Below are 16498 nucleotides of genomic sequence, written 5' to 3'. Positions count from 1 at the left end.
GTGGAGCAGTGGAGAAGTTGCCCGAAGCAACCAATCAGCTGCTGCCTATTATTTTATAGAATGTGCTTGATAAATGCTTCCTCAAAGCTGATTGGGTAACATCTCTCTGGTCCGCTTCTCCACTCTTTTCCCCTCTTGTTACAACAACCCCAGCGTCCTGCACGCTAAGGAATCTTGTCTGCATCCCTCCCAGTAATCCCAAGTGTTGCTGGAGGGTCCCTGTTCCTGGGTGTTGCTGGAGGGTCCCCATTCCTTGGTGTTGCTGGAGGGTCCCCATTCCTTGGTGTTGCTAGAGGGTCCCCGTTCCTTGGTGTTGCTAGAGGGTCCCCGTTCCTGGGTGTTTGCTGGAGGGTCCCCATTCCTGGGTGTTTGCTGGAGGGTCCCCATTCCTGGGTGTTTGCTGGAAGGTCCCCGTTACTGGGTGTTTGCTGGAGGGTCCCCATTCCTGGGTGTTTGCTGGAGGGTCCCCATTCCTTGGTGTTGCTAGAGGGTCCCCGTTCCTGGGTGTTTGCTGGAGGGTCCCCGTTCCTGGGTGTTTGCTGGAAGGTCCCCATTCCTGGGTGTTTGCTGGAAGGTCCCCATTCCTGGGTGTTTGCTGGAAGGTCCCCATTCCTGGGTGTTTGCTGGAGGGTCCCCATTCCGTGGTGTTGCTAGAGGGTCCCCGTTCCTGGGTGTTTGCTTGAAGGTCCCCGTTCCTGGGTGTTTGCTGGAGGGTCCCCATTCCTGGGTGTAGCTGGACGTTCCCCCGTTGCTGGGTGTAGCTGGAGGGTCCCCATTCCTGGGTGTTTGCTGGAGGGTCCCCATTCCTTGGTGTTGCTAGAGGGTCCCCGTTTCCGGGTGTTTGCTTGAAGGTCCCCGTTCCTGGGTGTTTGCTCGAGGGTCCCCATTCCTGGGTGTTGCTGGAGGGTCCCCATTCCTGGGTGTTGCTGGAGGGTCCCTTTTCCTGGGTGTTTGCTGGAGGGTCCCCATTCCTGGGTGTTTGCTGGAGGGTCCCCATTCCTTGGTGTTGCTAGAGGGTCCCCGTTTCTGGGTGTTTGCTTGAAGGTCCCCATTCCTGGGTGTTTGCTCGAGGGTCCCCATTCCTGGGTGTTGCTGGAGGGTCCCCATTCCTGGGTGTTGCTGGAGGGTCCCTTTTCCTGGGTGTTTGCTGGAAGGTCCCCGTTCCTGGGTGTTTGCTGGAAAGTCCCCGTTCCTGGGTGTTTGCTGGAGGGTCCCCGTTCCTGGGTGTTTGCTGGAGGTTCCCTTTTCCTGGGTGTTTGCCGGAAGGTCCGCGTTCCTGGGTGTTTGCTGGAAAGTCCCCATTCCTGGGGACCCTCCAGTATCCCTCCCAATAATCCTAAGTGTTGCTGGAGGGTCCCCGTTCCTGGGTGTTTGCTGGAGGGTCCCCGTTCCTGGGTGTTTGCTGGAGGGTCCCCGTTCCTGGGTGTTTGCTGGAGGGTCCCTGTTCCTGGGTGTTTGCCGGAAGGTCCCCGTTCCTGGGTGTTTGCTGGAAAGTCCCCATTCCTGGGGACCCTCCAGTATCCCTCCCAATAATCCTAAGTGTTGCGGGAGGGTCCCCGTTCCTGGGTATTTGCTGGAGGTCCCCGTTCCTGGGTGTTTGCTGGAGGGTCCCTTTTCCTGAGTGTTTGCTGGAAGGTCCCCGTTCCTGGGTGTTTGCGGGAAGGTCCCCGTTCCTAGGTGTTTGCTGGAGGGTCCCCGTTCCTGGGTGTTTGCTGGAGGGTCCCCGTTCCTGGGTGTTTGCTGGAGGTCCCCGTTCCTGGGTGTTTGCTGGAGGGTCCCTTTTCCTGAGTGTTTGCTGGAGGGTCCCCATTCCTGGGTGTTGCTGGAGGGTCCCCATTCCTGGGTGTTGCTGGAGGGTCCCTGTTCCTGGGTGTTGCTGGTCGGTCCCCGTTCCTGGGTGTTGCTGGTCGGTCCCCGTTCCTGGGTGTTGCTGGTCGGTCCTTGTTCCCGGGTGTAGCTGGACGTTCCCCCGTTGCTGGGTGTAGCTGGACGTTCCCCCGTTGCTGGGTGTAGCTGGACGTTCCCCATTCCTGGGTGTTGCTGGAGGGTCCCTTTTCCTGGGTGTTTGCTGGAGGGTCCCCATTCCTGGGTGTTTGCTGGAGGGTCCCCATTCCTTGGTGTTGCTAGAGGGTCCCCGTTTCTGGGTGTTTGCTTGAAGGTCCCCATTCCTGGGTGTTTGCTCGAGGGTCCCCATTCCATGGTGTTGCTGGAGGGTCCCCATTCCTGGCTGTTGCTGGAGGGTCCCTTTTCCTGGGTGTTTGCTGGAAGGTCCCCGTTCCTGGGTGTTTGCTGGAAAGTCCCCGTTCCTGGGTGTTTGCTGGAAAGTCCCCGTTCCTGGGTGTTTGCTGGAGGGTCCCCGTTCCTGGGTGTTTGCTGGAGGTTCCCTTTTCCTGGGTGTTTGCCGGAAGGTCCGCGTTCCTGGGTGTTTGCTGGAAAGTCCCCATTCCTGGGGACCCTCCAGTATCCCTCCCAATAATCCTAAGTGTTGCTGGAGGGTCCCCGTTCCTGGGTGTTTGCTGGAGGGTCCCTGTTCCTGGGTGTTTGCCGGAAGGTCCCCGTTCCTGGGTGTTTGCTGGAAAGTCCCCATTCCTGGGGACCCTCCAGTATCCCTCCCAATAATCCTAAGTGTTGCGGGAGGGTCCCCGTTCCTGGGTGTTTGCTGGAGGGTCCCTTTTCCTGAGTGTTTGCTGGAGGTCCCCGTTCCTGGGTGTTTGCTGGAGGGTCCCTTTTCCTGAGTGTTTGCTGGAAGGTCCCCGTTCCTGGGTGTTTGCGGGAAGGTCCCTGTTCCTGGGGACCCTCCAGTATCCCTCCCAATAATCCCAAGTGTTGCTGGAGGGTCCCCATGCCTGGGTGTTGCTGGAGGGTCCCCGTTCCTGGGTGTTGCTGGAGGGTCCCTGTTCCTGGGTGTTGCTGGTCGGTCCTCGTTCCCGGGTGTAGCTGGACGTTCCCCCGTTGCTGGGTGTAGCTGGACGTTCCCCCGTTGCTGGGTGTAGCTGGACGTTCCCCATTCCTGGGTGTACCTGGAGGGTCCCCGTTCCTGGGTGTAGCTGGAAGGTCCCCATTCCTTGGTGTTGCTGGAGGGTACACACAGATTGGGTATCTGCACACTCACCATGTATTTGTTTATTGTATTTCTTGTGAGTGTATGTGATTCATCACCATGCATTCACTTGGCGAACCCCTTTCCTATATCATATATTATTAAATGTACTCAGGGGGTGCTGTCAACTACAGGGTATTGAAACTAGAATGTAAGAGGAAAGAAACAGAAGGAAATCTGTATTGTTGACGCACTGAGGAGATATGAATTTATTCTAAAATATAACCTTTATTTGATATGCATTAAAATAGAGTTGGATATCGTCCTGAACAGCAGTGAAACATAAGAGTTAAAATGACAGTACTAACAAATATGTGAAAAGACTGGAAAAATGTGAATAAAGAGTTAAAAACGTGTCCTCATGTGTTTCACATCTAATTCTTAGGAGTTGGTGAGATGACTTATATATCAATAGTCTTTATCCAATATCAAAAAGGCTGTCACAATCTATGATGTTGGAACCCGCTATATTACATCAGTGGTCTAAATGTTTACTCTTCATGTGTGTATCTTCTTCACTCCATGAAGATTACCATCTGACGGGTACTCCCCCTTGTGCAGTAGAAATATGTGGACTATAGATTCAAATAAATGCACTTTTTTACACGCGTGTTTCACTGCGCTTGTCGCAGCTTCGTCAGGGAGCAAACGAGAGCGCTTCCCGAGAGCATGTATAAATTGAGATCATTTGACCCAATCAGTGTCCGTTATCAGGTCATGTGGGGCCGCCAGCCTATCGTAATTCCGCTATGTCCCGATACGTGACATGCGGCTGCCCGCCAATGGAATACATTCATCATTGTCACATGGCACCGCTAGCCAATCGCGGTGCTCCAATATTCTCTGTTGTGTCTATGGAGATGGGGATTTTGTGGTCACCATGCCCCGGTGTCTGTATACAACATAACCATTCGTCATCTGGCAACATGCTTTACAGTTCGGCCGTTATATGCCATAATTTACTGGCACCGCTGTGTTTCTCCATCCTGCAACATCTTGGTAGTTGTATTCCACGTGTCCAGGTTTTGTTATCTTCATTCCATATAAAGTGCTGTGATGGATATATACATGTTCCTGGGTCATTCTTAACATATATCACGTGACACCGCTACCCAATCGCGATGTTCATGCGTTAGTAAGGAAGTGATTTGTATTATATTAAGAAGGATGGAGATTTCATTGCAGCTAGGTCCCGAATCTGTATATGTCATATCGCTCTATTTCCACATAGCATAGCCAGCAGTAGCACCTTTGTATATTCTAAAATTTGCTGACCCCGCTGTATTTTTTCTTCTTACAGCAGGTTGGTTATCCTATATGGTGTATTTAAATTATTGTCCTTATTTCTCATATAGTAATAAATAAATACATGTTCCTGGGTTATTTTTTCTTTTTGCTTATTGCGCCCTATCATGGACAAAGTGTGTGGTCCCTATTCCACACTCATGCTCAATCTGTTATAGTGATGCTGCAAATTCAATTCGATATTTCTGCTATATTTTAATCTACAAAAAATGTGTAAAAGATATGACAAAAAATATAATAAAAAATGTTGTAGTCTGGCTGTGTACTTCTTTATATAGAATAAACTTTTTATGAAAAAGTACTCCTACATTTCAAGTCCCATTTAAGGTATAGATTTCACATCACTCCGGAAATAGATAAGTATACATTAAATATGTAGTTATTAAGATAGCTCATAATTTTGATGTTATAACATTCAATAATAAATAATATCAAATACATTCAGAAGGTAAGTATATCCCTTAGGTAAATATCTAGATAAGTGGATCTAATTCTTTCCCAATAAAGCGTATATATCAAGTAAAATGACAGGTAAAGATGCTCGTCCCTTCGTCATTTATCACCTTATAGATTGTCATCTTAAATGGCATCAGGGTAGAATGGTCTAAATTCTCATTATAACTTTATTCTGTTCCATGTCAATCAATACATTCAGAAGGTAAGTATATCCCTTGGGTGAATATCTAGGTAAATGGGTCTAGTTCTCTCCCGATATAGCATATATGTCAGATAAACTGACAGGTAAAAATGCTCGTCCCTTCGTCATTTGTCACCTTATAGATTGTCATCTTAAGTGGCATCGAGGTAGAATGGTCTAAGTTCTCATTATAGCTTTATTCTGTTCCCTGCCATTATCCTAATGTTATGGGAAGTATAATTTCCCAGTATAATGTGTATAAATTTACTGATGAGAAAGATGTCGGTGTTTTGGTATAAAATAATTATCAAAGTGATATTGAGATAAAATAGCTGATTATGGTCTCTTTGTTCATCCACTAATATCTAGGTACTGTGGGAGACCATAGTTATATAAATTTGGGCAGTATTCCAAGAAGAATATTAACAATAATTCCATATGGTGAATAGATGGTATTAAACCATTACTGTCATCTAATGCTGTAAAAAATATATAGACATAGATAATTGCCCCATAAGGGCCGTGATTAGGGATGGAAAGTAAAGAAAGGGGTCCAATCAAAAGTGCGTGAGATCTCATTAATGCATAGTGAGGTGGCAGAAGACACTGTAATAAAGTGAATATAGTGGTGGTGTGAAAATCAATTAACCAACGTGCATTAAAAGAGTAAAAAAAAGTACATGCTAAATGGTGAAAGATGAGTGATATGGTGTCTTCGCATACTATAATTGCAAGAAATACCTGCATAGGTGATAAAATATATATTAAAAGAACGTGTACAATATGTAAAGGATAGGGATTAGTGAGTGGAAAATAGAGTGCATCTCTCTAAACAGTGACATCAACATAATAGGTGTGTGAAGTGATGAAAGAGGATTAAGGGAATATGCCCTCCTAATTACAGGTACCCACTTCGGATGATATAATCAATTCAAGAAAGAGATGTAACTATTTGATTTGTTCATCCCATATGGGTGTACGGTATTTAGCAGAAAGATCATTTTCGTTTCGAATTTTAATAACTCCTGATCTAAATCCCCTCCCCTGATACCAAGCTGTACATGTTTGATACCAAATGCTCTGAGACCTGTTGGGTCTCCATTATGGTGATTTAAAAAATGTCTGGCTACTGGTGGGAGAGGTTTAAATCTGGCTAGGTCTTTTCTAGCATTCCGGATACTGCCGACATGTTCTAGGAGTCTGACTTTTAATGGTCGTATCGTTTTACCAATGTATTTCTTGTGACAAGGACACTCAAGATAATATACGGTTCCTATCGAGGTACAGGTGATTTTTGAGGATATTATCCATTTTTTGTTATATTTGTCAAAGAAATGCTTCGTAGGTGTCATGAATTTGCAGGCCTTGCAACTACCGCAGGGAAAGGATCCCTTCCTTGCCATTTCATTTGGTGAAATGGAAGATAAATGACTATGTACCACCTTATCCCTCAGATTTGGTGATCTTCACCAACTGGTAAGTGGTTTAGCAGGAAGTATCCTAGCCAGATCTTCATCTGTGTGGAGAATGGACCAATGTTTCTCTAAAATATTGTTAATTTCTCTCCAATGTATATTGAAGGTTCCCACATATCTGATGGGTTCTTCCTGTTTCGATTTGATTTTAGGCGTTAGTAAGGAGTCCCGTTGGTAAGTCTTAACTTCCTGGATTGATTTATTTATCAATCTATTGCTGTATCCTCTTTTTTTGAAACGTTCGCTCAATTCAGTCTGCCTTGTATGGAAAGTGTCCTCATTAGAGCAGTTTCTTTTTATTCTTAGTAATTCTCCTTTAGGAATTCCTCTAATAGTTGCCGGGAGATGTGAGCTTGTGGAGTGTAGCAGACTATTGGTGGCTGTTGGTTTTCTATAAAGATCTGTTGATATATTCCCATCTTCATCAATGTGGATGGTTAGATCTAAAAAGTTAATTGATCTTTGACTGGCTTCCAGGGTCAATTTTAAATTTAAGTTGTTAGTGTTCAAGATGTCAATAAACTCATTCAATTCTCTGGAGGGGCCTTCCCATAGTATTAGGATATCGTCGATATACCGTAAGTATATCAGTATGTTGTTAGTGTATTTCTCCAACGATTCCTGGAAGACCACCTCTCTCTCCCACCACCCCAGGTAGAGGTTGGCGTACGTGGGGGCACATGCTGTCCCCATCGCCGTCCCTCTAACCTGGAGGTAGTGGCGCTCATTACACGTGAAATAATTGTGAGATAATAAGAATTCCAACAATTCAACAAGGAAGTCGCTTCGCTCATTCTGAGCCTCCATATTGAGGAAATACTTTGTGGCTGCAACACCCTGGACATGATTGATGCTCGTGTAGAGACTCTCTACATCGCATGTTACGAGCCATACCCCCGGATTAACACTGAGATTGTTTATCTTGTTCAGGACATCCATTGTGTCACGTACATAGGAAGGGAGGGAGATAACATGTTTACGTAGATGGTAATCTATATAAATACTCGCATTTTCTGTTAAACTACCCATCCCAGATAGGATGGGTCTACCTGGTGGCTTTTTCTCATTTTTGTGCACCTTGGGTAGAAGGTATAACGTTGGTGTTTTTGGTTTATTCATTTTTAGAAAATCCCAATCCTTTTTAGTTATAACATTGTTGTTATATGCTGTTTGAACAATGTTATTATATTGTTGAAGAAAGGTGTTTGTAGGATTAAAATAGAGTCTTTTATAGCAGTTTTTATCACTCAGCTGTTTCTCAAGTTCCTCCAGATACATTGTTCTAGGCCATAGCACAATGTTGCCCCCCTTATCTGATGGCTTGACTATAGTGTCTTGCCATTTTGTGATCTCATTCAGTGCAGTTCTCTCTCCTGTATTTAAGTTGTCACTGTAGTTCTTATTACCTAGATGTAATTGATCAAGATCTTTACATACAAGTCTTTGAAAGACTTCAACTTGAGGGCAAATTTTGGTATCTGGGAAGAATTTGGATTTTCTCGTTATCCTAGATCTATCCTCTGCTTCATCACTGATTGTTTGAGTGGGGACAGATTCAGTAGTAAGTTCTTCTAACATCTGTAGGGCCAAGAGATCATCGTCATCAAAATTTGTGGTAGGGAAGTGGGCTTTTCTATTCTCCTGATTGGAGAAGAGTGCATTTATTTGAATCTATAGTCCACATATTTCTACTGCACAAGGGGGAGTACCCGTCAGATGGTAATCTTCATGGAGTGAAGAAGATACACACATGAAGAGTAAACATTTAGACCACTGATGTAATATAGCGGGTTCCAACATCATAGATTGTGACAGCCTTTTTGATATTGGATAAAGACTATTGATATATAAGTCATCTCACCAACTCCTAAGAATTAGACGTGAAACACATGTGGACACTTTTTTAACTCTTTATTCACATTTTTCCAGTCTTTTCACATATTTGTTAGTACTGTCATTTTAACTCTTATGTTTCACTGCTGTTCAGGACGATATCCAACTCTATTTTAATGCATATCAAATAAAGGTTATATTTTAGAATAAATTCATATCTCCTCAGTGCGTCAACAATACAGATTTCCTTCTGTTTCTTTCCTCTTACATTCTTGTTGCTGGAGGGTCCCTGTTCCTGGGTGTTGCTGGTCGGTCCCCGTTCCCGGGTGTAGCTGGACGTTCCCCCGTTGCTGGGTGTTGCTGGAAGTTCTCCATTCCTGGGTGTTGCTGGAGGGTCCCCGTTCCTGGGTGTTGCTGGAGGGTCCCCATTCCTGGGTGTACCTGGAGGGTCCCCATTCCTGGGGATACCTGGAAGGTCCCCATTCCTGGGTGTTGCTGGAGGGTCCCAATTCCTCGGTGTAGCTGGACGTTCCCGTTCCTGGGTGTACCTGGACGGCCCCCGTTCCTGGGTGTACCTGGAAGGTCCCTGTTCCTGGATGCTGCAGGAGGGTCCCTGGTCCTGGGTGTTGTTGGAGGGTCCCCGGTCCTGGGTGTTGCTGGAGGGTCCCCGTTCCTGGATTTAAATTGGAAGCGTCCATTTATTTCCACGCACTCAATGTGGGAGCAATTACGCCAACATACGATCATGCTGCGCATAGTCAATGCACTCTATAATGATATCTACAGAACGTTTCTAATAAAGACTCATGGACGTTTCAAATAAGACCATACAATATAATGAGCACAAACTGATGCGATACCTCTTGTTTCCTGACAGGAAGGCCGATACATACAAAGTAAATGTAATCAGCCAACAGGACTTCAGATCAATCCTAGAAAGAAGGTAATTGATATGTTTGCTGTTATTTCATTTACTAAGGTTTGATGCATCGCCTGCTATGGGGTCAATCCAATTAGCTGCGTTTAAACGCCGGCAATGCAAGTTCGCAACCTAGATTCGCTCAGAACTGCTCGGACCTCAATGGGGTGGCAAGCACTTTTGTGCGAATTCAGGCTGCTGTAAAGTGCGGGCGCTGCAATGATGACTCCACAAGATATTCGCAGGTAATTGAATTGACCCCTAAGAGTGATGGCAAATCTACTGTGTAGCTGTAATTAGGTGAGGGGATTATACGGGGGATAAATCCAGGTAATTTATCAGAATACTTTTACTTACATACAAGGCTATTAACCAAACTGCACCAACCTACATCTCTTCACTCATCTCAAAATATCTCCCACCCCGACCTCTCTGCTCTGCACAAGATCTTTGTCTCTCATCCACACGCATTACTTGTTCACACTCAAAATTACAGGACTTTGGGGGCCATTCCAAGTTGATCGTCATTCACACTGACATGCGGGGTGACGCCCAGCACAGGGCTAGTCCGCCCCGCATGTCAGTGCCGCTCCCCACCCCCCGCAGAAGTGCAAAGGCATCGCACAGCGGCGACGCCTTTGCACTTCAAGAGTAGCTCCCGACCAGTGCAGCTTTAGCGTGCTGGCCGGGAGCTACTCATCGCTCCCCGGCCCGCAGTGGCTGCTTGTGACGTCACGCAGCCGCTGCGGGCCACTCCCCGCACGGTCCGGCCACGCCTGCGTTGGCCGGGCCGCGCCTACGAAACGGCGGCCAAACGCTGCCGTTTCGCCCTCTCCTGCCCATCGACCGCCTCTGCCTGTCAATCAGGCAGAGGCGATCGTAGTGTGCGCGGTTCTGACCCGATCGCTATGCTGCTAAAAACTGCAGCATGCGATCGGGTCAGAATGACTCCCTTTATCCGGGCTTCACCCACTCTGTGGAATGCCCTCCCACGCACAATGAGACTTGCCTCTAGTCTCCAAACCTTTAAACGTTCCCTGAAAACTCACCTCTACAAGCATATCAAATTCCAGACCCACCCACATAACCTTCATTGTTTCCCTATCCAATTACATCCTCTCTGTACAGTATACATAACCACATATTTTGTCTTTATTTACTCTCACACCCTCCTGACACTTGGCCAACATTGCGGGGTATCATCATACAACCCATTAAGAAGTTGAACCTAGCAATCTGGTGGACCATTATGCAATAGGTAGCATCTATCCTTGTGTATCAATGTCTATTTCTCTATAGATTGTAAGCTTGCGAGCAGGGCCCCCCTACCTCTATGTCTGTCTGTTTTACCCAGTTTTGTTCAATTACTGTTGTTCTAATTGTAAAGCGCAACGGAATATGCTGCACTATATAAGAAACTGTTAATAAATAAATAATAAATAAATTACAGTTATATAGGGCAGGGAGAGAGTAACGTCCCCATTTGAGGCTAATTTAAAAACTTCTGCACCGGGGGGTCGGACTCAATGCACAGGCAATTTTGTTTCATCCTTACTAACTGGGCTCGTTGCAGGTACTGCATGAAGGTAACAGATGAGGAGTTCTCATATTTGCTGGAGAAGTTTCCCCGCGATCACCATGGCGGAATCAGATACCCGGAGTTTATGGCCAAGTTTGATAGCAGGTAACAAAAAGAGTTACAAACTAATTGAGAGATAAGAGGGCGTCAGAAAGACTTTTGATTTTCAGAATAAGGAACATTTCAACTAAGTAATGTACATTTATTAGGATAGACAAGCTGGGGACTATCATTAAATGCTTACGGAATATTCCTCAAAATCGTCCGTTTTCGTGGGGTATCAGCAAATATTTAAATAGTTATCACATCTGCATTACAAATGTGGATTGTGATAAATATGCCGCAGTGTAGCAATTACAATAGTCCCCCATATGAAGCGGAAAGTGAAATTAATTATCTGTATCTGAACTGTTCAACAAGCAGATGATACACAAGTGCTGCCCCCTGGTGTTAAAAGTCTAAATAGACATTCAGCACTTTGCAGTATTTTTTTAACAGGGGTAAACTTGATTTCTCCATTAGGCATGGCCCTAAGTGGTTCTGGAATATGATACGGATGAAAAAGATGTACAATGTGTAATCTGCACTCTCTTTACCTACTATAAAAATAATATTAAATATAAATAGCAAGTTAAATTTCGCTGACTTTGTAACAGTGGGGTCGGTGCAAAGTGAACCTGTTTGCATATTGCGTGATTTTGCACTGGGTATTGCTAGAAAGTGAAAAGTGACTATGATGACCTGTCGCATTTGACACATATCGAATCTTACAATGTGTCCGACACAGGCCAACAAACAGGCGCATACCAGAGCCAGATTTACACACAATATATGAGCCAAAGGGTGCATATGGGCATTATACACAGATGCAGCAGTATACATGTCGGCATTATATACATGTGGGCATTATACACAGGTGCAGCAGTATATACATGTGGGCATTATACACAGGTGCAGCAGTATATACTGTGCAGGTGGGCATTATACAAATGTGCAGCAGTATATACATGTGGGCATTATATACATGTGGGCATTATACACAGGTGAAGCAGTATTTATATGTGGGCATTATACACAGGTGCAGCAGTATATACATGTGGGCATTATTCACAGGTGCAGTGATATATACATGTGGGCATTATACACAGGTGCAGCAGTATATACATGTGGGCATTATACACAGGTGCAGCAGTATATACATGTGGGCATTATACACCGGTGCAGCGTTATATATATGTGGGCATTATAGACAGGTGCAGCAGTATATACATGTGGGCATTATACACAGGTGCAGCAGTATATACATGTGGGCATTATACACAGGTGTAGCAGTATATACATGTGGGCATTATACATAGGTGCAGCGTTATACACATGTGGGCATTATACACAGGTGCAGCGGTATATACATATGTACATTATACACGGGTGCAGCAGTATATACATGTGGGCATTCTACACAGATGCACAGTGTATAGCTCCTAGGCCCTGGTTCTTCTTAAAAGCCTGCAGTGTTTCCCCTGGGAGCCTCCCAGCGGAGGATGGATCCTCCTGGGGAGGAGGATGACGGAGAGTCCCAGGCTGCAAGGCCTGAGGGAGGCCCTGGGAATTCTGACCTACCGATTGCAGTGGAAGCCTCAGTGCTGGAGGATTTGGACAGTACAGCGTTTCCAGTGATTGTGGGTCCGGTGATGAAACAGGATCACCAACTGGAGACCCCCAAACCACAGGATGCCGGCTCTCTGGGTGAGGTAACCCAGGGAGGTGATAAGGTGAATGAACTTGCCTGTGGTGGGGCGGGGGTTAGTGCTGCAGGTGGAGATGCTGAGGTTTCTGATTGCAGCCTGGAGGATTCATCATCCTCTAAAGATAAATACATGAATATGAGTCTAGAGGAATTAAGAATGGAGCAGAACCGTATATACAGGGCCGGCTCTAGGCATGTTCGAATAGAGCGGCCGCGCAGGGCGCCACCCTTAATGGGCGCCACGCGCTGGCGCCGCCATATTCGATGCTGGAGCCGGCCCTGTGTGTGTGCTGCTGCAGCATTTGGCGGTCGCGCTGTGTATGCGCGCTGCGCGGCGCCGGTATCTAACGTCAGACGCCGGCGCCGCGCATAGCCCGCCTGCACAAGTGGCCGCCCGCCCGCCAGCCCGGACCCAGGCTCAGGCTCACTCGCCCGGCCTCCCGCCCGCCCGCCAGCGCTCCCACACAGGCGGACAGCAGTACTCCTCCCCAGCGCCGCAGGTATTTTTTTTTTTTTGGGGGGGGGGGAGAACCGCACTGTGGGGGCATTTCTGGCACACAGGGGGCATTTTTGGTTATGTGGGGGCATTTCTGGCACTGTGGGGGCATTTCTGGCTCTGTGGGGGGCATTTCTGGCACTGTGGGGGCATTTCTGGCACTGTGGGGGCATTGCATATCTGGCTCTGTGGGGGCATATTTGGCACTGTGGGGGCATATCAGGCACTGTGGGGACATATCTGGCCCTGTGGGGGCATATCAGGCACTGTGGGGGCATATCTGGCCCTGTGGGGGCATATCTGGCACTGTGGGGACATATCTGGCACTGTGGGGGCATTTCTGGCACTGTGGGGGCATTTATCTGGCTCTGTGGGGGCATTTATCTGGCACTGTGGGGGCATTTCTGGCACTGTGGGGGCATTTCTGGCACTGTGGGGACATATCTGGCACTGTGGGGGCATATCTGGCACTGTGGGGGCATATCTGGCACTGTGGGGACATATCTGGCACTGTGGGGGCATTTCTGGCACTGTGGGGGCATTTATCTGGCTCTGTGGGGGCATTTATCTGGCACTGTGGGGGCATTTCTGGCACTGTGGGGGCATATCAGGCACTGTGGGGACATATCTGGCACTGTGGGGGCATATCTGGCACTGTGGGGACATATCTGGCACTGTGGGGACATATCTGGCACTGTGGGGGCATTTCTGGCACTGTGGGGGCATTTATCTGGCTCTGTGGGGGCATTTATCTGGCTCTGTGGGGGCATTTATCTGGCACTGTGGGGGCATTTCTGGCACTGTGGGGGCATTTCTGGCACTGTGGGGGCATATCAGGCACTGTGGGGACATATCAGGCACTGTGGGGGCATATCTGGCACTGTGGGGGCATATCTGGCACTGTGGGGGCATATCTGGCACTGTGGGGACATATCTGGCACTGTGGGGGCATTTATCTGGCTCTGTGGGGGCATTTATCTGGCACTGTGGGGGCATTTATGTATCAGGCACCGTGGGGGCATTTATGTATCAGGCACCGTGGGGGCATTTATGTATCAGGCACCGTGGGGGCATTTATGTATCAGGCACCGTGGGGGCATTTATGTATCAGGCACCGTGGGGGCATTTATGTATCTGGCATCGTGGGGGCATTTATGTATCCTGCACCGTGGGGGCATTTATGTATCATGCACCGTGGGGGCATTTATGTATCAGGCACCGTGGGGACATTTATGTATCTGGCACCGTGGGGGCATTTATGTATCTGGCACCGTGGGGGCATTTATGTATCTGGCACCGTGGGGGCATTTATGTATCTGGCACCGTGGGGGCATTTATGTATCTGGCACCGTGGGGGCTTTTATGTATCTGGCACTGTGGGGGCATTTCTTGCACTGTGGGGACATTTCTTGCACTGTGGGGGCATATCTTGCACTGTGAGGGCATTAATGTATGTGGCACTGTGGGGGCATATCTGCGCTGTGGGGGCATTTATCCATCTGGAACTGTGTGGCCATTTATGTAGCTGGCACTGCTGGGGGGCATGTCACGTGTAGCTGGCACTGCTGGGGGGCATATCATGTAGTGTTCCCGCTAGGCGTCTGTGGCTGGGCAGTGTGTCTCAGTGCTCTACCTGGCGCAATGTGTCTAACGTGCTCTTATAGGAGGTTCTACCTGGTGCAATGTGTATTAGCTGCACTACTGTGTGGTGTAATGTGAATTGCCACTATAATGTGGCTACGCACCTTCCCCACGAAGTAACTCCCCTAAATTTTTGCTGCGCGCCTTCGGCGCGCACTGTCCATGCTTTAGCGTGTGGAAATGGGAACAACAAGCATTACAGTATGTACATCATTTTGCCCACCTAACTTAAAAATGTGCCCTCCCTGTGATCAGCAACCTGCCCTAAAAAGTGAACACTAGCACGTGTAGCTGGCACTGCTGGAGGGCATGTCATGTGTAGCTGGCACTGCTGGGGGACGAGACCACGCCCACTTTTTCAGGAGGCCACGCCCACTTTTCCAAGAGCGCGCGCGCCTTCGGCGCGCGCATGGGGGGGGGGGGCACTTTTACATTTTCTCGCTCAGGGTGCTAGTAGGCCTGGAGCCGGCCCTGCGTATATACTCCCGTATTACTTATAAAAAAAGAAGGCGTAACTGTAGCAGCAGATGGGAGAGAGTTGCCCTGAAAGATGAACTTTGGGAGCTGAATGACACTTTGGCTGCAGTTAAAAAGAGGATTAAAATGTTGCAGGATCAGGCTCTATTGCAAAAGGAAAAAGCACTGCTAGAGTCCATACCAGGACAAGATGGCGGATGTGATGGCGGCCCGGTCCCGGCGGTTTCTGTGGCGGCATCTGGGCTCATAGTTCCAGTGGAAGACATGGAAGTGGGCAGCCAGACTGCGGAAGAAGTGGTGGATATTGTGGGCCATGATGGAGGTGAAACCTCTGGGATTGCGTCTGGTGCCGTGGATACCGAGGGGAACCCTGCGATGACGTCATCCTGTGCTTTCCATGAGGGGGAGGTGTCTCTCCCAGAGAGAGTGCTGGGTGGTGGCAGTGCAGATGGCATGGTGGCTGCCGGGGTGACGGCGGGTGCCGGAGCTCTGGTGGCTGCTACTGCTTCCTGTGGACTTGCTCCCGATGCACTTGTCTCTGAAGCTGCGGATATGGGGACGGCGCGGGCCGTGGTAGATGCTGAGGCTGGCTCTCCCTGTAAGCCAGCAGCGACTGGCTCTGGCTTAGTCGCTGTGGTGGCTGAGGGGGGCGGGGCCAAAGACGCATCATGTGTGACATCACGTGTGACATCATTAACTGCATCAATGGGAATTCCGGAGTATGAAGCCATATTAAAAACTGGGCAAAGATTAGCCCAAGGACTGCCGGCAGTTGATAAAAGCAGCTTAACCCCTGAGAAGACTACACTAGTAGAAACAGTTTTACGGAGATATGGATATGCCTGTGAGGGCTTTAGCGGCCGTAGGCTTGATCCAGGAAAACCAAACTAGGATGGCTGGTGGGGCTGGTAGTGCGGGTATAGAGGTCAGTAAGAAGGTAAATGTTCAAGCACCCAGGGGTCTCCCTGTAATCTCTCCTGTGGTTAGACCAGGATCTGGTTCATATGCCAAAACTTTGGAGGGTTCTGGTTGGGCTAGTACTGGTCCTCAGCTTAGGGTAAGTGGGGGTCAGCCTATAAAAAGGCGTAATGTGGTTCAGTTTAGATGGGTAGGGGAAGGGGAGGCTCCTTCAAAGTCGGAGTTCTTGGATATAGTATTCTCGCTGGGTTTTAGGGCCGCAGACCTTTTTGCGTGCATCCATTCGATGAGAACTCCCGACTTTGATCTGAGCTTCCTCTCCCTGAATGGCTTGCAAGCTTTTGGCTCCCAATGGGAGAAGAACAAGACCA

General features: G+C 48.0%; 1 protein-coding gene across 1 annotated transcript in view; it reads left to right on the top strand.

The window, feature by feature from the left end:
* LOC135056883 (EF-hand calcium-binding domain-containing protein 6-like) overlaps positions 1 to 16498 on the top strand; it is a 197959-nt gene that overhangs the window by 96815 nt on the left and 84646 nt on the right. The window contains exons 11-12 of the mRNA XM_063962626.1: positions 9228 to 9293; positions 10843 to 10953. Coding sequence (XP_063818696.1) covers positions 9228 to 9293; positions 10843 to 10953 — 177 coding nt within the window. The remainder of the gene's footprint in view (positions 1 to 9227; positions 9294 to 10842; positions 10954 to 16498) is intronic.

The sequence above is a fragment of the Pseudophryne corroboree genome, chromosome 3 (genome assembly GCF_028390025.1).
Source record: "Pseudophryne corroboree isolate aPseCor3 chromosome 3, aPseCor3.hap2, whole genome shotgun sequence".
NCBI lineage: Eukaryota > Metazoa > Chordata > Amphibia > Anura > Myobatrachidae > Pseudophryne > Pseudophryne corroboree.
This window is presented reverse-complemented; position numbering and strand designations above follow the sequence as displayed.